Genomic DNA, 13,563 nt, shown 5'->3' on the forward strand with positions numbered 1-13,563 from the left:
TAATGTTCATCAATGGATGACTGGATAAAGAGGATGTGGTATATTTATACAATGGAATACTACTCAGCCATAAAAACTGACAATATAACACCATTTGCAGCAACATGGATGTTCCTGGAGAATGTCATTCTAAGTGAAGTAAGCCAGAAAGAGAAAGAAAAATACCATATGAGATCACTCATATGTGGAATCTAAACAAAAACAAAAACAAAAACAAAAACAAAAACAAAAACAAAGCATAAATACAGAAACAGACTCATAGACATAGAATACAAACTTGTGGCTGCCAAGGGGGCGGAGGGTGGGAAGGGATAGACGGGATTTTAAAATTGCAGAATAGATAAACAAGGTTATACTATATAGCACAGGGAAATATACACAAGATCTTATGGTAACTCACAGAGAAAAAAATGTGACAATGAACATATATATATGTTCATGTATAACTGAAAAATTGTGCTCTACACTGGAATTTGACACAACATTGTAAAATGATTATAAATCAATAAAAAAAAGAAAGATAATTCTTGTGTTGTGTGGTTCTCTGCAGGGGTGTGTGCTTGTGAATACACATTAGAATCACCTGAGGAACTTATCCCCCCATCCATCTGCCTGCCTGACCTCAGTTAAGGACCACTAGATCAGGAACACTTAAGAGGCTGCTGGCAGTGATGGAGATGAGAGAGGAAGGTACCAAACAAAGGAAGGAAGAGTTGTACGAGAAATCCAGAAGTAGAATCAATGGGCTTTGTTATTTACTCTGAGAAAACTAGGTTATGTTCCTCCATATCATTTCTCTGTTTGTAATCGCAGGCTCACTTCTGTGACTCTTTTCACATCTGTCTCCCTCTCCAGACTGCAGGCCATGAGGGTAGGGCTGCATGCCTGCCCACCACTGTATCCCCAGGCCAGAGCCCAATAACTACATCAGCACCACCCCACTGAAGAGTCATTAAATGAAGAAAGGAGGACAAAGTGAAGGAGAAGGAAGAGTCAATAATGACACCCAGGTTTCCAGCTTAGGTGACAGAAAGGAGAAACATGGAAAAAGGTGTGACTCTGGGTTCAGACGGGAGGATTTGAGAAATATTGACCTGAAGTGCCTCTGAAAATCCAGGCAGTGATGGGAAGTTGGAAATATGAGTATTAAACATAGGATTTAGAATCTGGGAGAGACACTCTTGACTATAAAAGCAACCCTGCCCTCTTCCCTTAGAATCTGAGTTACCACCGGAGAGTGTCAACTTCCCTCTCCCAAGACTCACCCTAACTTCGGCCTCCCGGGGCCTTCCATTGAGGTCGCACTTGGACCCATTGCCATAGGTCTGGCTGTGGTAGCGTTTCAGGCGATGCTGCTTGGAGGCCTAGGGAGGACATCAGGCAGGAGGGAGGGGCATGAGAAAGACAGCAAGGAGGACAGAGAGCACTTTGTTCTAACGGCCACCAAGCCCCAAGAAGCACGTGAGCTACTCCTGACCCTCCCCTTCTGGTCAGGGCTTTCAGTCTGCAGCCTGGACCCCTTTCTCTACCAATCCCACACTTCTGCCACCTTGGCTGTTTCATCGTCCCAGTCGAAGGCCGATTGGTAGTAGCCAAGATAGAGGACTTCACCTTTGATCTCTGAATCTGCAAGAGAAAGTACAGCGAAGCATCGTTACCCTGTTTTCAGAGGGCCAGGAGGGAAGGGGACTTGGGGCAGGGGGCAGGTCACCTTCCATGACAGGTTGCTGAGGGCATAGGGAAAATGTAGATGGGAGTCACCTTCCATGTGGTACTGCTGGATGTGGCGTCCGTAACAGAATTCATATGTCCACCAGTCCTTGGTCTGACAATTAGAAAATGAACAATCGGGGGGGTGCAGTGCAGATGTCTCTTCTTGGAACCAGAAATCCCCGCTGGCTCCAAGACCCACAACCTCTCATCTGCTTCTCATCAGCCTCGGCTTCCACACTCAATCCTCCAGACTCTCTGTGAGGAGGGAGGGCTGTTTGCCTTCTGTGACTTGAGGAGACACCTCTACAACCTAACTGATTTTCATCTGTGGGTTTTCCACTCCTCTTTTTTCAAAGACTTTTAAATAAATCCTTCTTTGTTGTCCATAGAGATACAAAATCATGATATCCCTGAAACACTCAGACCAGGGAAACATAGAATATTGAAAATATTAATTGGAATTCCTTGGACTGTTCTAGCCACTGGGGATACAGCTATGAACAAGGTAAATTCTCTGACCTCACGGATTACCATTCTAGTGCTAGGAGTCAAACCAAAAATAAATAAACTGATGACTCAGTTAATAAGATGATTTCAGATCACGAAAAGCGCCATGATGAAAACAAAATAGTATACCGTGCAGCGTGTGAGAGGGGAGTGGGTGACGACCAGAAAGGCTTCTCTAGGGGAGGGTCCCTCCTGACCCACACTGACCCTCTTTAGGCACCTCAATCTTAGCTTAACCTTCGTTCTGAGATTTCTTATCATAACCTTCCTCTACATTCAGCAAAGTGTCATCAGCGGTTACAAGATTCTTTGCTTCTTTCCTGTCTGTACAATATGCCTACTCCAACAGCCTTCTTAACTCCCACAGGTCCTCCCAACCACTCCTCACTCACAGGCACTCTGATTCCCAGATAGAAAGGTGGTTCCCAAACCCTCATTCCCTCCAGCCCATTCCCTTTCACCTTCAGCAAGCAGGGGGCATCTTTCATTGGGCTCAACAATTCAGGGATCCCAGGCCCTTGATAAGCAGGTGCCTCCTCCTCCCTTTCACGCTGGAAGTGAATAGCTCCAGCTGGCAGGCGACATTCATAGCGCTGTTTGTACTTAGAGGAGACAATCACCACGTCCGAAGCTTGGCTCTGGGAAAGAAGTGGGGGTCGGGGGGCAGGGAGGCAAAGAGAAGCTGGGACCAGGGAGAACAACGAGATCCCTCTTCACATTCTAGGGAAGAGCCCAGTCAAGACAGAGTGAGCCAGAAGTCCTCCAGCTGTGTTCGGTGGGTGAGGGGAGAGGGCACTTCTGCTTCTCCACGGAGGAGGAGTCTGGGTGTTTCGATCAGGAACTGGAACCCGAAGCTGACAGCGGGAAACCCCACCCCTCCCAGTCCCTGGCCCCAAGGGAATGGGTCTCAGTCTGCGATCCTGAGGAGTCCTCATAACACCCCTGCTTACTCTTTCCGATTCCCCTTAGGCTCCCGCCAGACTCCACAGCTGCTCTTCTTCCTCTGCCTTCCCCCCCTTCCCCTTCGGCCCCGGACCCTTGCCTCTCTACGCCACCTCACCTGCCCTCCCATGACAGGCAACGGCAGGATCTCGATCCCATAACGCATCTCACTCAGCTCCTCTAGGTTCAGGCTGCCGACACCGCCGGTCAGACTCGCGGGTAGCAGGAGCCCCAGGAGCAGCAGCCCCAGCAGACTGGACAGCAGCGTTTCCGCCGCCATCTTTCGTTCCCCTTCTAACCAGAACAACTTCTTCCGCCCTAAACCTGGCGGCGGCCTCACCCCGCCCATTAACGCCCCAAGGTCTCATTGGCTAAATGTCTGTCTCTTTCACGTACCCTATTCCCATTTGCCAACGTGGCTCCGAAGCCCACGAGGAGGTAGATCACAACGATTAGCAAAACCACTCGCTGCTCGTGATTGGCCAGAGGGGCCGACCAATCGGCAGCGAGGTTGGACCCCCTCCCACCCTCTCCCAGTTCCAGAGAGGCGCGGTCTAGGCGCTGGGCCTCGTTATGCAGTTCCCTTCGGTTTTCGGCCGGTAGTTGTGCGCATCTCTTCTAATTACTTTTTAAGTCATTTCTTGTATTATATCCGGCCGCCGCCAGGAGGAGGGTTGAGGCCAATGGGTGCGTGCACGCAGTACTCCTAAGAGCTACTTAATATTTGTTGCAAAACAAACAATTATTATATAATAGCATTCCTCTTTTCATATGTACATACAACTTTAAGGCAGTCTGGTAATTTGTGTCATAACCTTTCTACACGATCCTGCAGTTATCTTACAATAAAATTATCCTCAAGAAATAATGGGAGCTTCCAGTGAAAGACTGGGGGCTTGGCTGGCAAGAGAGAGTGGTGAATGCCCCTATTATCCACCAGGCCACGTAAGAACAAAGGGAAAGGGAAAGGAGACAACAGCGGCAACGTTGTAGGAGCTATTAAGCCCTTGGCCTATGCGCCCCAGCCTCACACAATATTTCCAATCAGCTTTTTACGGTCCTCACTCTAAAATATAAGCAGATAGACAAAAATCATTAGACATTTAAGGAAAGTCTTTAGTATACAAGGAAGAAACCAAAACAAGCAAAAAGAACAAAAGCAAAAGCAATTTAGAGGAAACTAATTGCAAGGGAGAAACAACAGCTTAAAAATAAAATCAAAAAGCCATCCTTAATATCCTCAAAGAGAAAATATATTGTGTGCATAAAATAGCAACAGGAAACTATTTAAAAAGTAACTATTATTCAGGAAAGAAAAAAAGAGCTCTTGGAAATCAAAACCATGATAGCAGAAATAAAAATTCAATAGAAAGACTGGAGGATAAAGTTGAAAATCAGATTTGCCCTTCTTTAGGAGAAAATTAATAAAAAGCAAAGGGTCAGTCCAGAAGGTTGAACATCTGAATAACGAGAGTTCCAGGAAAGAACAGAGACTCAGAAGGGAAGAAATATTATGGAAATTAGTTTGAAGTATTACTTTGAAATGAAGAACTGAATCTCCAAATTGAAAGGGTCCTCTGGGAGGAGGGTATAGCTCAGTGGTGTAGTGTGTGTTTAGCATGCATGAGGTCATGGGTTCAATCCCCAGTACCTCCAAGAAAAAGTAAGTAAATAAATAAACCTAATTACTACCCCCCCCAAATAAAGGCATATTCATAGAAAGAAAGAAAGGGCACACCGATAGCAAAACAAATCAGGCCCACAAGACCCATGATTATAGAATTTCAGAACACTGCACATAGATGAACAATTCTAAAAGCTTCCAGAGAAAAAGAACCAGTTGCAGTCGCGGATCAAAAATCAGAACAGCATTAGGCTTATCAATCCATCAACACCGTAAGGTAGACAATAAAGAAATTGCTTCAAAATTTTTTTCATACATATTCCTTTTCATATTCTTTTTCATTATAGGCTATTACAAGGTATTGAATATAGTTCACTATGCTATACAGAAGGACCTTGTTGTTTATTTTATATATAGAAGTTAGTATCTACAAATCCTGAACTCCCAATTTATCCCTCCACCCCCTCCCTCCATTCCCCGATGGTAACCATGAGTTTGTTTTCTATGTCTATGAGTCTATTTCTGGTTTGTAAATAAGTTCATTTGTGTCATTATTTTAGATTCCACATATAAGTGATATCATATGGTATTTGTCTTTCTCTTTCTGGCTTACTTCACTTAGTATGACAATTTCCAGTTCCATCCATGTTGCTGCAAATGGCATTATTTTATTCTTTTTTTTTTTATGACTGAAGAGTGTTCCATTGTGTATATATACCGCAACTTCTTTATCCAGTCATCTGTCAGTGGACATTTAGGCTGTTTCCATGTCTTGGCTATTGTATATAGTGCTGCTATGAACATTGGGGGGCAAGGATTTTTTCAAATTAGAGTTTCCTCCGGACATATGCCCAGGAGGGGAATTGCTGGATCATATGGTAAGTCTGTTTTTAGTTTTTTAAGGAATCTCCATACTGTTTTCCATAATGGCTGCACCAAATTACATTCCCACCAACAGTGTAGGAGGGGTCCCTTTTCTCCACACCCTCTCCAGCTTTTATCATTTGTGGACATTTTAATGAAGGCTATTCTGATCCAGGTGAGGTGATACATCATTGTAGTTTTGATTTGCATTTCTCTGATAATTTGTGATATTGAGCAGTTTTTCATGTGCCTATTGACCATTTGTATTTCTTCATTGGAGAAATGTTTGTTTAGGTCTTCTGCCCACTTTTTGATTAGGTTTTTTGGTTTTTTTGTTCTTGAGTTGTATGAGCTGCTTGTATGTTCTGGAAATCAAGCCGTTGTCAGTAGCATCATTTGCAAATATTTTCTCTTATTCCATAGGTTGGCTTCAAAATTTTGAAGAAAATTATTTCCAACCTAGAATTCTACGCACAGCCAAACTATGACTTAATTATTAGTCCAGAATAAAGATAATTTCAGATATGAAAGTTCTCAAAATACGGATATTCCATGCATTGTTTTTCAGAAAGATAGGAGAGGATTTGTTATACCAAGACAAATAAGTTAGTCAAAAGAGAGAAAGGTATGAAATGCAAAAAATAGGTATCCAGCACAAAAGAGAAACAAACGGAATCCCCAGGGCAATGCTGAAGGGAGGTCCCAAGTTGTAGGGCGGGACTAAAGATCAATTCATCAAGACGAGAGCAGTTCAGAAGGGCTTGGGAGTGATTTCTTTAGGAAATAAAATTGATAGAATACCTAATGCATCTGAATGTATTGAGAACAGATTTGATTAACCAGAGGAGAGCTTGGGGATATACTAGTTATAAGTATGTAGAGAGTTAAGGGGGGAAAAGACATTAATTCCAATGAAAATAAAAAGTTGTGCTGAAAAAGCTAAACAGACTTCTGTTTTCTTCAGCATGGCTGGTTATCCTCACACTAAAAACAAATTAAAATGCTGGGTGAAATAGAATTATCTTCCTTCTTAAAATCATGGTAAAGCTAACAAGGCAGTAAAGAATTAATAGGCCAAATCATTCAAAAGGCCACGAGCGATAAATGCTGGAGAGGGCATTGAGAAAAGGGGACCCTCCTACACTGCTGGTGGGAATGCAATTTGGTTATGGAAACCAGTATGGAGATTCCTCAAAAAACTAAAAACAGACTTACCATATGATGCAGCAATTCCACTTCTGGGTATATATCTGGAGGGAACTTTAATTCGAAAAGATACACGAACCCCAATGTTCATAGCAGCACTATTTACAATAGCCAAAACACGGAAGGAACCTAAATGTCCATGGACAGATGATTGTATAAAAAAGTTGTGGTATATTTATACAATAGAATACTACTCAGACATTAAAAAAAGGATAAAATAATGCCATTTGCAGCAACATGGATGGACATACAGATGGTCATTCTAAGTGAAGTAAGCCAGAAAGAGAAAGACAAATACCATATGATATCACTCATATGTGGAATCTAAAAAAAAAAAAAGAAAAAAAGAAAAAAAGGACACTATGAATTCATCTACAAAACAGAAACAGACTTGCAGACATAGTAAACAATCTTATGGTTACTGGGGAAAGAGGGTGGGAAGGGATAAATCTGGGAGTTTGAGATTTACAAATGTTAGTCACTATATATAGAAACAGATTAAAAAGATTTCTTCTGTATACCACAGGAAACTATGTTCAATATCTTGTAATAACCTTTAATGAAAAAGAATACGAAAACAAGTATATGTATGTATATGCATGACTGGGACATTGTGCTGCACACCAGAAATAGACACATTGACTGTACTTCAATAAAAAGTTTTTTTAAAGAAATGATAGACCAATATCTAAATGAAGTCAGAAACCTAGAGAGGTATTCAAAACCTTGTAGTCACTTCTGCTTGGAGGGCACTTACAAAACTTACAGAACTGAGCCTCAGGTTTTTAAAAAATGTACTTTTGATCTCTTTTTTTAAATTGAAGTATAGTTGATGCACAATATTATATAAGGTGCAGGTGTAAAATATAGTGATTCACAATTTTTAAACGTTATACTCCACTCATAGTTATTATAAAATGTGCGCTATATTCCCCAAGTTGTATAATACATCCTTGTAGCCTATTTTATACCTAACAGTTTGTACCTCTTAACTCCCTACCCGTATATCGTCCCTCCCCACTTCCCTCCCCCCACTGGTAACCACTAGTTTGTTCTCTGTATCTGTGAGTCTGCTTCTTTTTTGCTATATTCACTAGCTTGTTGTAATTTTTGGATTCCATGTGTAAGTGATCTCATACAGTATTTGTCTTTTTCTGTCTGACTTATTTCGCTTAGCATAATACCCTTCAAGTCTATCCGTGTTGCTGCAAATGGCAGAATTTCATTCTATTTTATAGCTGAGTAGCAGTCCATGGTGTGTGTATATGATATACATATAAACTAGTAGTGTTTAGTAGTGTATATATACTAGCCCATTGTGTGTGTGTGTGTATATATAAACACTACTATATATATACACTACTAAAGAAGATACATATATACATACACACACCACATCTTCTTTATCCAGTCATCTGGGGTTTTTTTGTTTTATTTAATTTTTTAAAAAATGTCTTATACATATATTCATTTATTTATTTATAGAGGAGGTACTGGGGATTGAACCCAGTACCTTTTGTATGCTAAGCGTGTGCTCTACCACTTGAGCTATACCCTCCCCGGTCATCTGTTGATGGACACCTAGGTTGTTTGCATATCTTGGCAATTGTAAATAATGTTGCTATGAACATTGGGGTGCATACATCTTTTCGAATTATTGTTTTTGGGGGTTTTTTTTGGATATATACCTAGAAGCAGGATTGCAGGATCATAATTGTAGTTCTGTTTTTAGTTTCTTGGGAAACCTCCACAGTTTTCCACAGTAGCTATACCAATTTACATTCCCACCAACAGTGTACAGATCTGAGCTTTGTTGATGTATTTTTGTTTTTGTTACTTTTTCTCGAGAAAGGGACAGAAGGTCCACTGGAGGTGGAAAGTCTGAGAGAAGATCGTCCCAGCAGCGAGCCTGCCTCCGGCTCCCCAGCTCCCCAGCTCCAGGAAACTGCGAGGAAGGTTACCCCAGTGCCAAACAGAGGAAGAGAATTTGTGATCACAAGGAGGCCCTTAAAGAATCTTGCAGACCAATTTCACAAACTTTAAATTGTTAAAAAATAATTCAAGCTGTAAATTTAGATTTAAGTGGTCCTGAGGGAGAGTGAATAATGCCCCAGGCATTTGGCAGAAGCAAATGCAGATCTACTCCGGAAAGCTGTCCCCTTCATCCCAGCACCAAAGAGCTCCTACAAGACATTCTCCAAGGAAAGTTTGTTAACTCGTAATGAAAAATAACTAAACACAAAGGAGATAAGACACCATGAATGAGAACCAGAAGAAACAATAGCAGAAACTGAGCCAAGAAGACTTCAGATAGTGTCATTACCTGATATAGATTATAAAATAATTATGCTTACTATACTTAAAGAATAAAAGTTTAATAAAAGAATAAAGTTTTAAATTAAAAACTGAATAAAGAAACTAGTTTAAGAAGTAATTTTCTTCACAGAAGAGTTTGAGCTAATAAGAGCAGAAGAAATAATAAGATGAATACTCTCATCATTTTACAATCCCAGTGAAATAATTGATCTAGGCAACAGTCATCAATGACTATCAGAAATAGTAGGTAAGGGGGAGGGTATAGCTCAAATGGTAGAGTGCATGCTTAGCATGCACAAGGTCCTGGGTTCAACCCCCAGTACCTCCATTAAAAATAAAAATAAAAATAAAAATAATAATAATAATAATAATAATAATAAATAGACCTAATGATCTTAGTTCCAAAAATTAAAAGAAAAATTAAAAAACTTATAAAAAGAAACATTAAGAGGCTTATAGGTAAATCAAGCTGAAACCATGTGCACACACTGATGAAACTTAATATCATGAAAAGAGGAACAACCAGACATCGTGTGCTTCTTGACAGGATACAATAGGAAATACAGAGTTTTATCTACAAAGGATTTTTGCCAAAAAAAATACTCTAAAAACAAACAAACAAAAGAACAATACTCTAAATATAACTACCAGTTTACAGGAAATATGAGAAACGGGACCATGTGTTAAACACCACTATCGGAATATAATCAAAAATAAAATAAGATAAAAAAAAAGAATAAAACAGGATCAATGCTCCAGTTTCTTCAACAAATACATTGCAAGAAAAAAAGGGGGAGACAACTGTTATACGTTACAAGAGATTTAAGAAACCTATCAGTAAATTGCAATGCACAGCTCTTGTTTACATCCTGAATCAAACTATCTATAAAAAGACTTTTATGAGTCAATTAGGGAGATTTGCACACTGACTGGATATTATATGATATTAAGATATTGTTAATTTTGCTGGATGTAATAATGGTATTATGGTTATGTTAAAAAATTCGTCCTATCTCTCAGAGATACATACTTGTATATTTACCAATAAAGCAGTATAATGACTGGCATTTGTATTAAAATAATTCTGTGGGAGGCTGGGAGAAGTGGTGGGAGTACAGATGAAACAAAATTGACCATATTTTTAGTTGAAGCAGCATGATAAGTACATGGAAATTCATTATACTTTACTTTTGATAATATTTTAAATTTTCCATTTAAATTCTCTCTTAAAAAACTCAAAGAGAGGTTTTAAATTTAGCTGAAAATAGGATTACTGAACTAGCAAATACTTTGGAAGAAATTACCCAAAATGAAACACAGAGCAACAAAGAGAGAAATATGAAAGAGAAAAGAAGGCATATAGAGAGAAAAGTGAGAAATCTGATTAGAGTTCTGAAAGGAGAAGGAAAGGATGAAACAAAGATAATGGTTGAGCATATCTTAGAACTAATGAGAATTACAAAATCCACAGATTCAAAATGTCCCCCAGATTTAAAGCAGAATACATGAAAAGAAGTCTACACTTAGACTTATCACAATGAAACTGAGTTACATTAAAGAAAAACAGCAGATCTTAAAAGCATCCAGAGTTTGGACTGGATAGGTGGAGGCATTTGTCAAAATTCATTGACCTACAACATATAAGGCTTATGAATTTAACTGCATGTATATTTTACTGCAATAAAAATAAAGTTAAAACAGTCAGCGAAACAGATCACCTTCAAAGGAGCAGCAGTTAGACGGAGAACTGACTTCTCAAATGACAGCAATGGAAGCCAGAAGACAACAGATGATCTCTCCACTGAGATTAAAGAAAATAACTTCCATCGGGAATTTTATGGCTAGTGAAAATCTCTTTCAATGATGAGGGCAAAATACAGATATTTCCAGACCAAACAAAAACAAAACCCCCCGGGGAGAGTTTGCAACCAACAGACTCTCACTAAGGAAAATTCTAAAAGATATACTTCAGAGGAAAGGCAGGAATACTAGATGGAAGGTCGGAGATACAAGAAGGAATGAAGTGGAAAAATAGGTAAAAATCCTACATGATCACTGACAGTAAAGAAAAAAAACAATAATGCTAATATCTTCTAGAGTTTAACTATTAAGATGGAATTAAAACATACCAAAGCAGTAACATACATTGGGATTTTGATGAATAAAGTTAAGTGGTTCAAAGTTTCTTGTATTGTGTGCAAGTAGAGTGTGCTGATTATCAAACTGTGTCTTTCAGCCTCAAATCCACCCTTCTATATAACTACTATGATGCTGGAGCTGGTATTCTGAAAATCACATTTCATTTTTTCCCTTTACACGGACTTTATTTTTTACAGCAGTTTTAGGTTCACAGAAAAATTGAGAATAAAGTACAGAGGGTTCCCATATAACCCCTCACACATGCAGAGCCTCCCCTTTATCAACTTCCCACCCCAGAGTGATACATTCCTTATAATCAATGAACCTATGTTGACACGTCATTACCCAAAGTCCACAATTTACAGTCTCTGTGTTGTACCTTCTATGAGAGTTTTTTCCCCTTTCCTTCACCCATGTTTGCTGTGCACTGACCTCACCAAGAAGCTCCCACTTGGAGGGCCAGCAAAGACACAGCTGCAGTCCATCCCAAGTGTGGACCCGTGGCTTTTGCAATGGCGCTAGAACCTCACTGGGGACCTCCTTGTGGTCCATGGGGAGCTTGAGTTTCACCACCTCATACTTCTCACCCTCACCTCCTCACCCTTCACCAGCAGCACCATCTCCTCTGGCACTTCTTCTTCCTCCCTGTCTCCTCCCTCCTAACCCTCCCCTCCTCCTCCCCTATACTTTTATTGGTTTAGGTCTTATATGTTGGTCCTTGATCCATTTTGAGTTAATTTTTGTACATGATGGATGTTAGGTAAGGGTCTAACTTCATTCTTTTGCATGTAGATGTGCAGTTTCCCCAGCATCACTAGTTGAAAAGACTGTCCATTCTCCATTGAATGGTCTTGGCAACCTTGTCAAAACTCGTTTGACCAGCTTTGTGAGGGTGTATTTCTATTCCATTGGTCTATATATCAGTCTTTATTCGAATACCACACTGTTTTGATTACTGTAGCTTTGTAGTACGTTTTTGAAATCAGAAAGTATTAAGTCTTCCAATTTTGCTATTCTTTTTCAAGATTGTTTTCACCCTTTGGGGTCCCCTGAGATTCCACATAAATTTTAGGATAGGTTTTTCTATCCCTGCAAAAAATGTCATGGGGATTCTGATAGGGACTGCACTGAATCTGTAGACTGCTTTAGATACTACTGACACTTTAAGAATATTGTCTTCTAATTCATGAATGTGAGATGTATTTCTATTTACTTACTTATGTCTTCTTTAATTTCTTTCAGTGATGTCTTGTAGTCTTCATTGTACAAGTCTTTCACCTCCTCGGTTATGTTAATTTCTGAGTATTTTATTCCTTTTGATGCTATTGTAAATGGACTTGATTTTGCAATTTCTTTTTCAGATTGTTCATTGTTCATATATAGAAATAATGTTTGTGTATTTTCTTCGTATCCTGCTACTGTGCTGAATTCATTCATTAGATCTAAAACTCTTTTTGTGGAGTCTTTAGGATTTTCTACATATTAGATCATATCATCTACAGAGATAACTTTACTTCTTCCTTATCAAGTTGGTTGCCTTTTATATCTTTTTATTGCCTAATTTCTCTGGCTAGAACTTCCAGTACGATGTCGAATAGAAATGCTGAAAGCAGGCATCCTTGCCTCGTTCCTGATCTTAGAGGAAAAGCCTTCAGTCTTTCACCATTCAGTATGACGTTTGCTGTGGGTTTTTTCATGTATGGCTTTTACTATGTGGAGGACGTTTCCTTCTGTTCTTACTTTGTTGAGGTTTTACCATGGAAGGGTGTTGAATTCTGTCGAATGCTTATTCTGCAGCAATGGAGATGATCACGGGGTCTTTCCCCTTCATTTGGTAATGTCGGGTATTACTCTGATGGGTTTTTGTGGTTGAATCATCCTTGCATTCCAGGAATAAATCCCACTTGGGTCATGTACAATCCTTTTTAATATGTTTCTGAATTGTGTTTGCTAGTGTTTTGTTGAGGATTTTTACATTATGTTCATACAAGATACTTCTCTGTAGTTTCCTTTTATTGTAGTTTTTTGGTCCAGCTTTGGTTTCAGAATTATGATAGCAGAAGTGGAGTGGTCCTGAAACAAAACCCAAAATATAAGGCATTGACATAGCAGGTGGTAGGCACTGAGAAAATTATACTGGAGTCTCAAAGGATGGAAATCCATTTGTGTTAGTAAAGAAGACAGTAAACACTGTTCTGTTAAGGAAAAAAGAGACAATTCTGAATATTTCAAATAGGGAATTTTAATACAGA

The 13,563-nt window shown here is 39.5% G+C and overlaps 1 protein-coding gene across 9 annotated transcripts in view; it reads right to left on the reverse strand.

The window, feature by feature from the left end:
- The window catches only part of OS9 (OS9 endoplasmic reticulum lectin), a 27,952-nt gene extending 24,478 nt beyond the window's left edge, over nucleotides 1-3,474 (reverse strand). For 7 of the 9 annotated variants that reach the window (XM_072972516.1, XM_072972514.1, XM_006217968.4 and 4 more), the window contains exons 1-5: nucleotides 3,281-3,474; nucleotides 2,682-2,858; nucleotides 1,762-1,825; nucleotides 1,550-1,626; nucleotides 1,266-1,364 (exon numbers count right to left, since the gene is read on the reverse strand). In XM_072972516.1, the coding sequence (XP_072828617.1) occupies nucleotides 1,266-1,364; nucleotides 1,550-1,626; nucleotides 1,762-1,825; nucleotides 2,682-2,858; nucleotides 3,281-3,442 (579 nt within the window). In that variant the 5' untranslated portion in view covers nucleotides 3,443-3,474. The remainder of the gene's footprint in view (nucleotides 1-1,265; nucleotides 1,365-1,549; nucleotides 1,627-1,761; nucleotides 1,826-2,681; nucleotides 2,859-3,280) is intronic. The other 2 variants (XM_006217965.4, XM_015250932.3) reach the window with 1 other exon arrangement.
- Between the last annotated feature and the right edge of the window lie 10,089 nt (nucleotides 3,475-13,563).

The sequence above is a fragment of the Vicugna pacos genome, chromosome 12 (genome assembly GCF_048564905.1).
Source record: "Vicugna pacos chromosome 12, VicPac4, whole genome shotgun sequence".
Lineage (NCBI taxonomy): Eukaryota > Metazoa > Chordata > Mammalia > Artiodactyla > Camelidae > Vicugna > Vicugna pacos.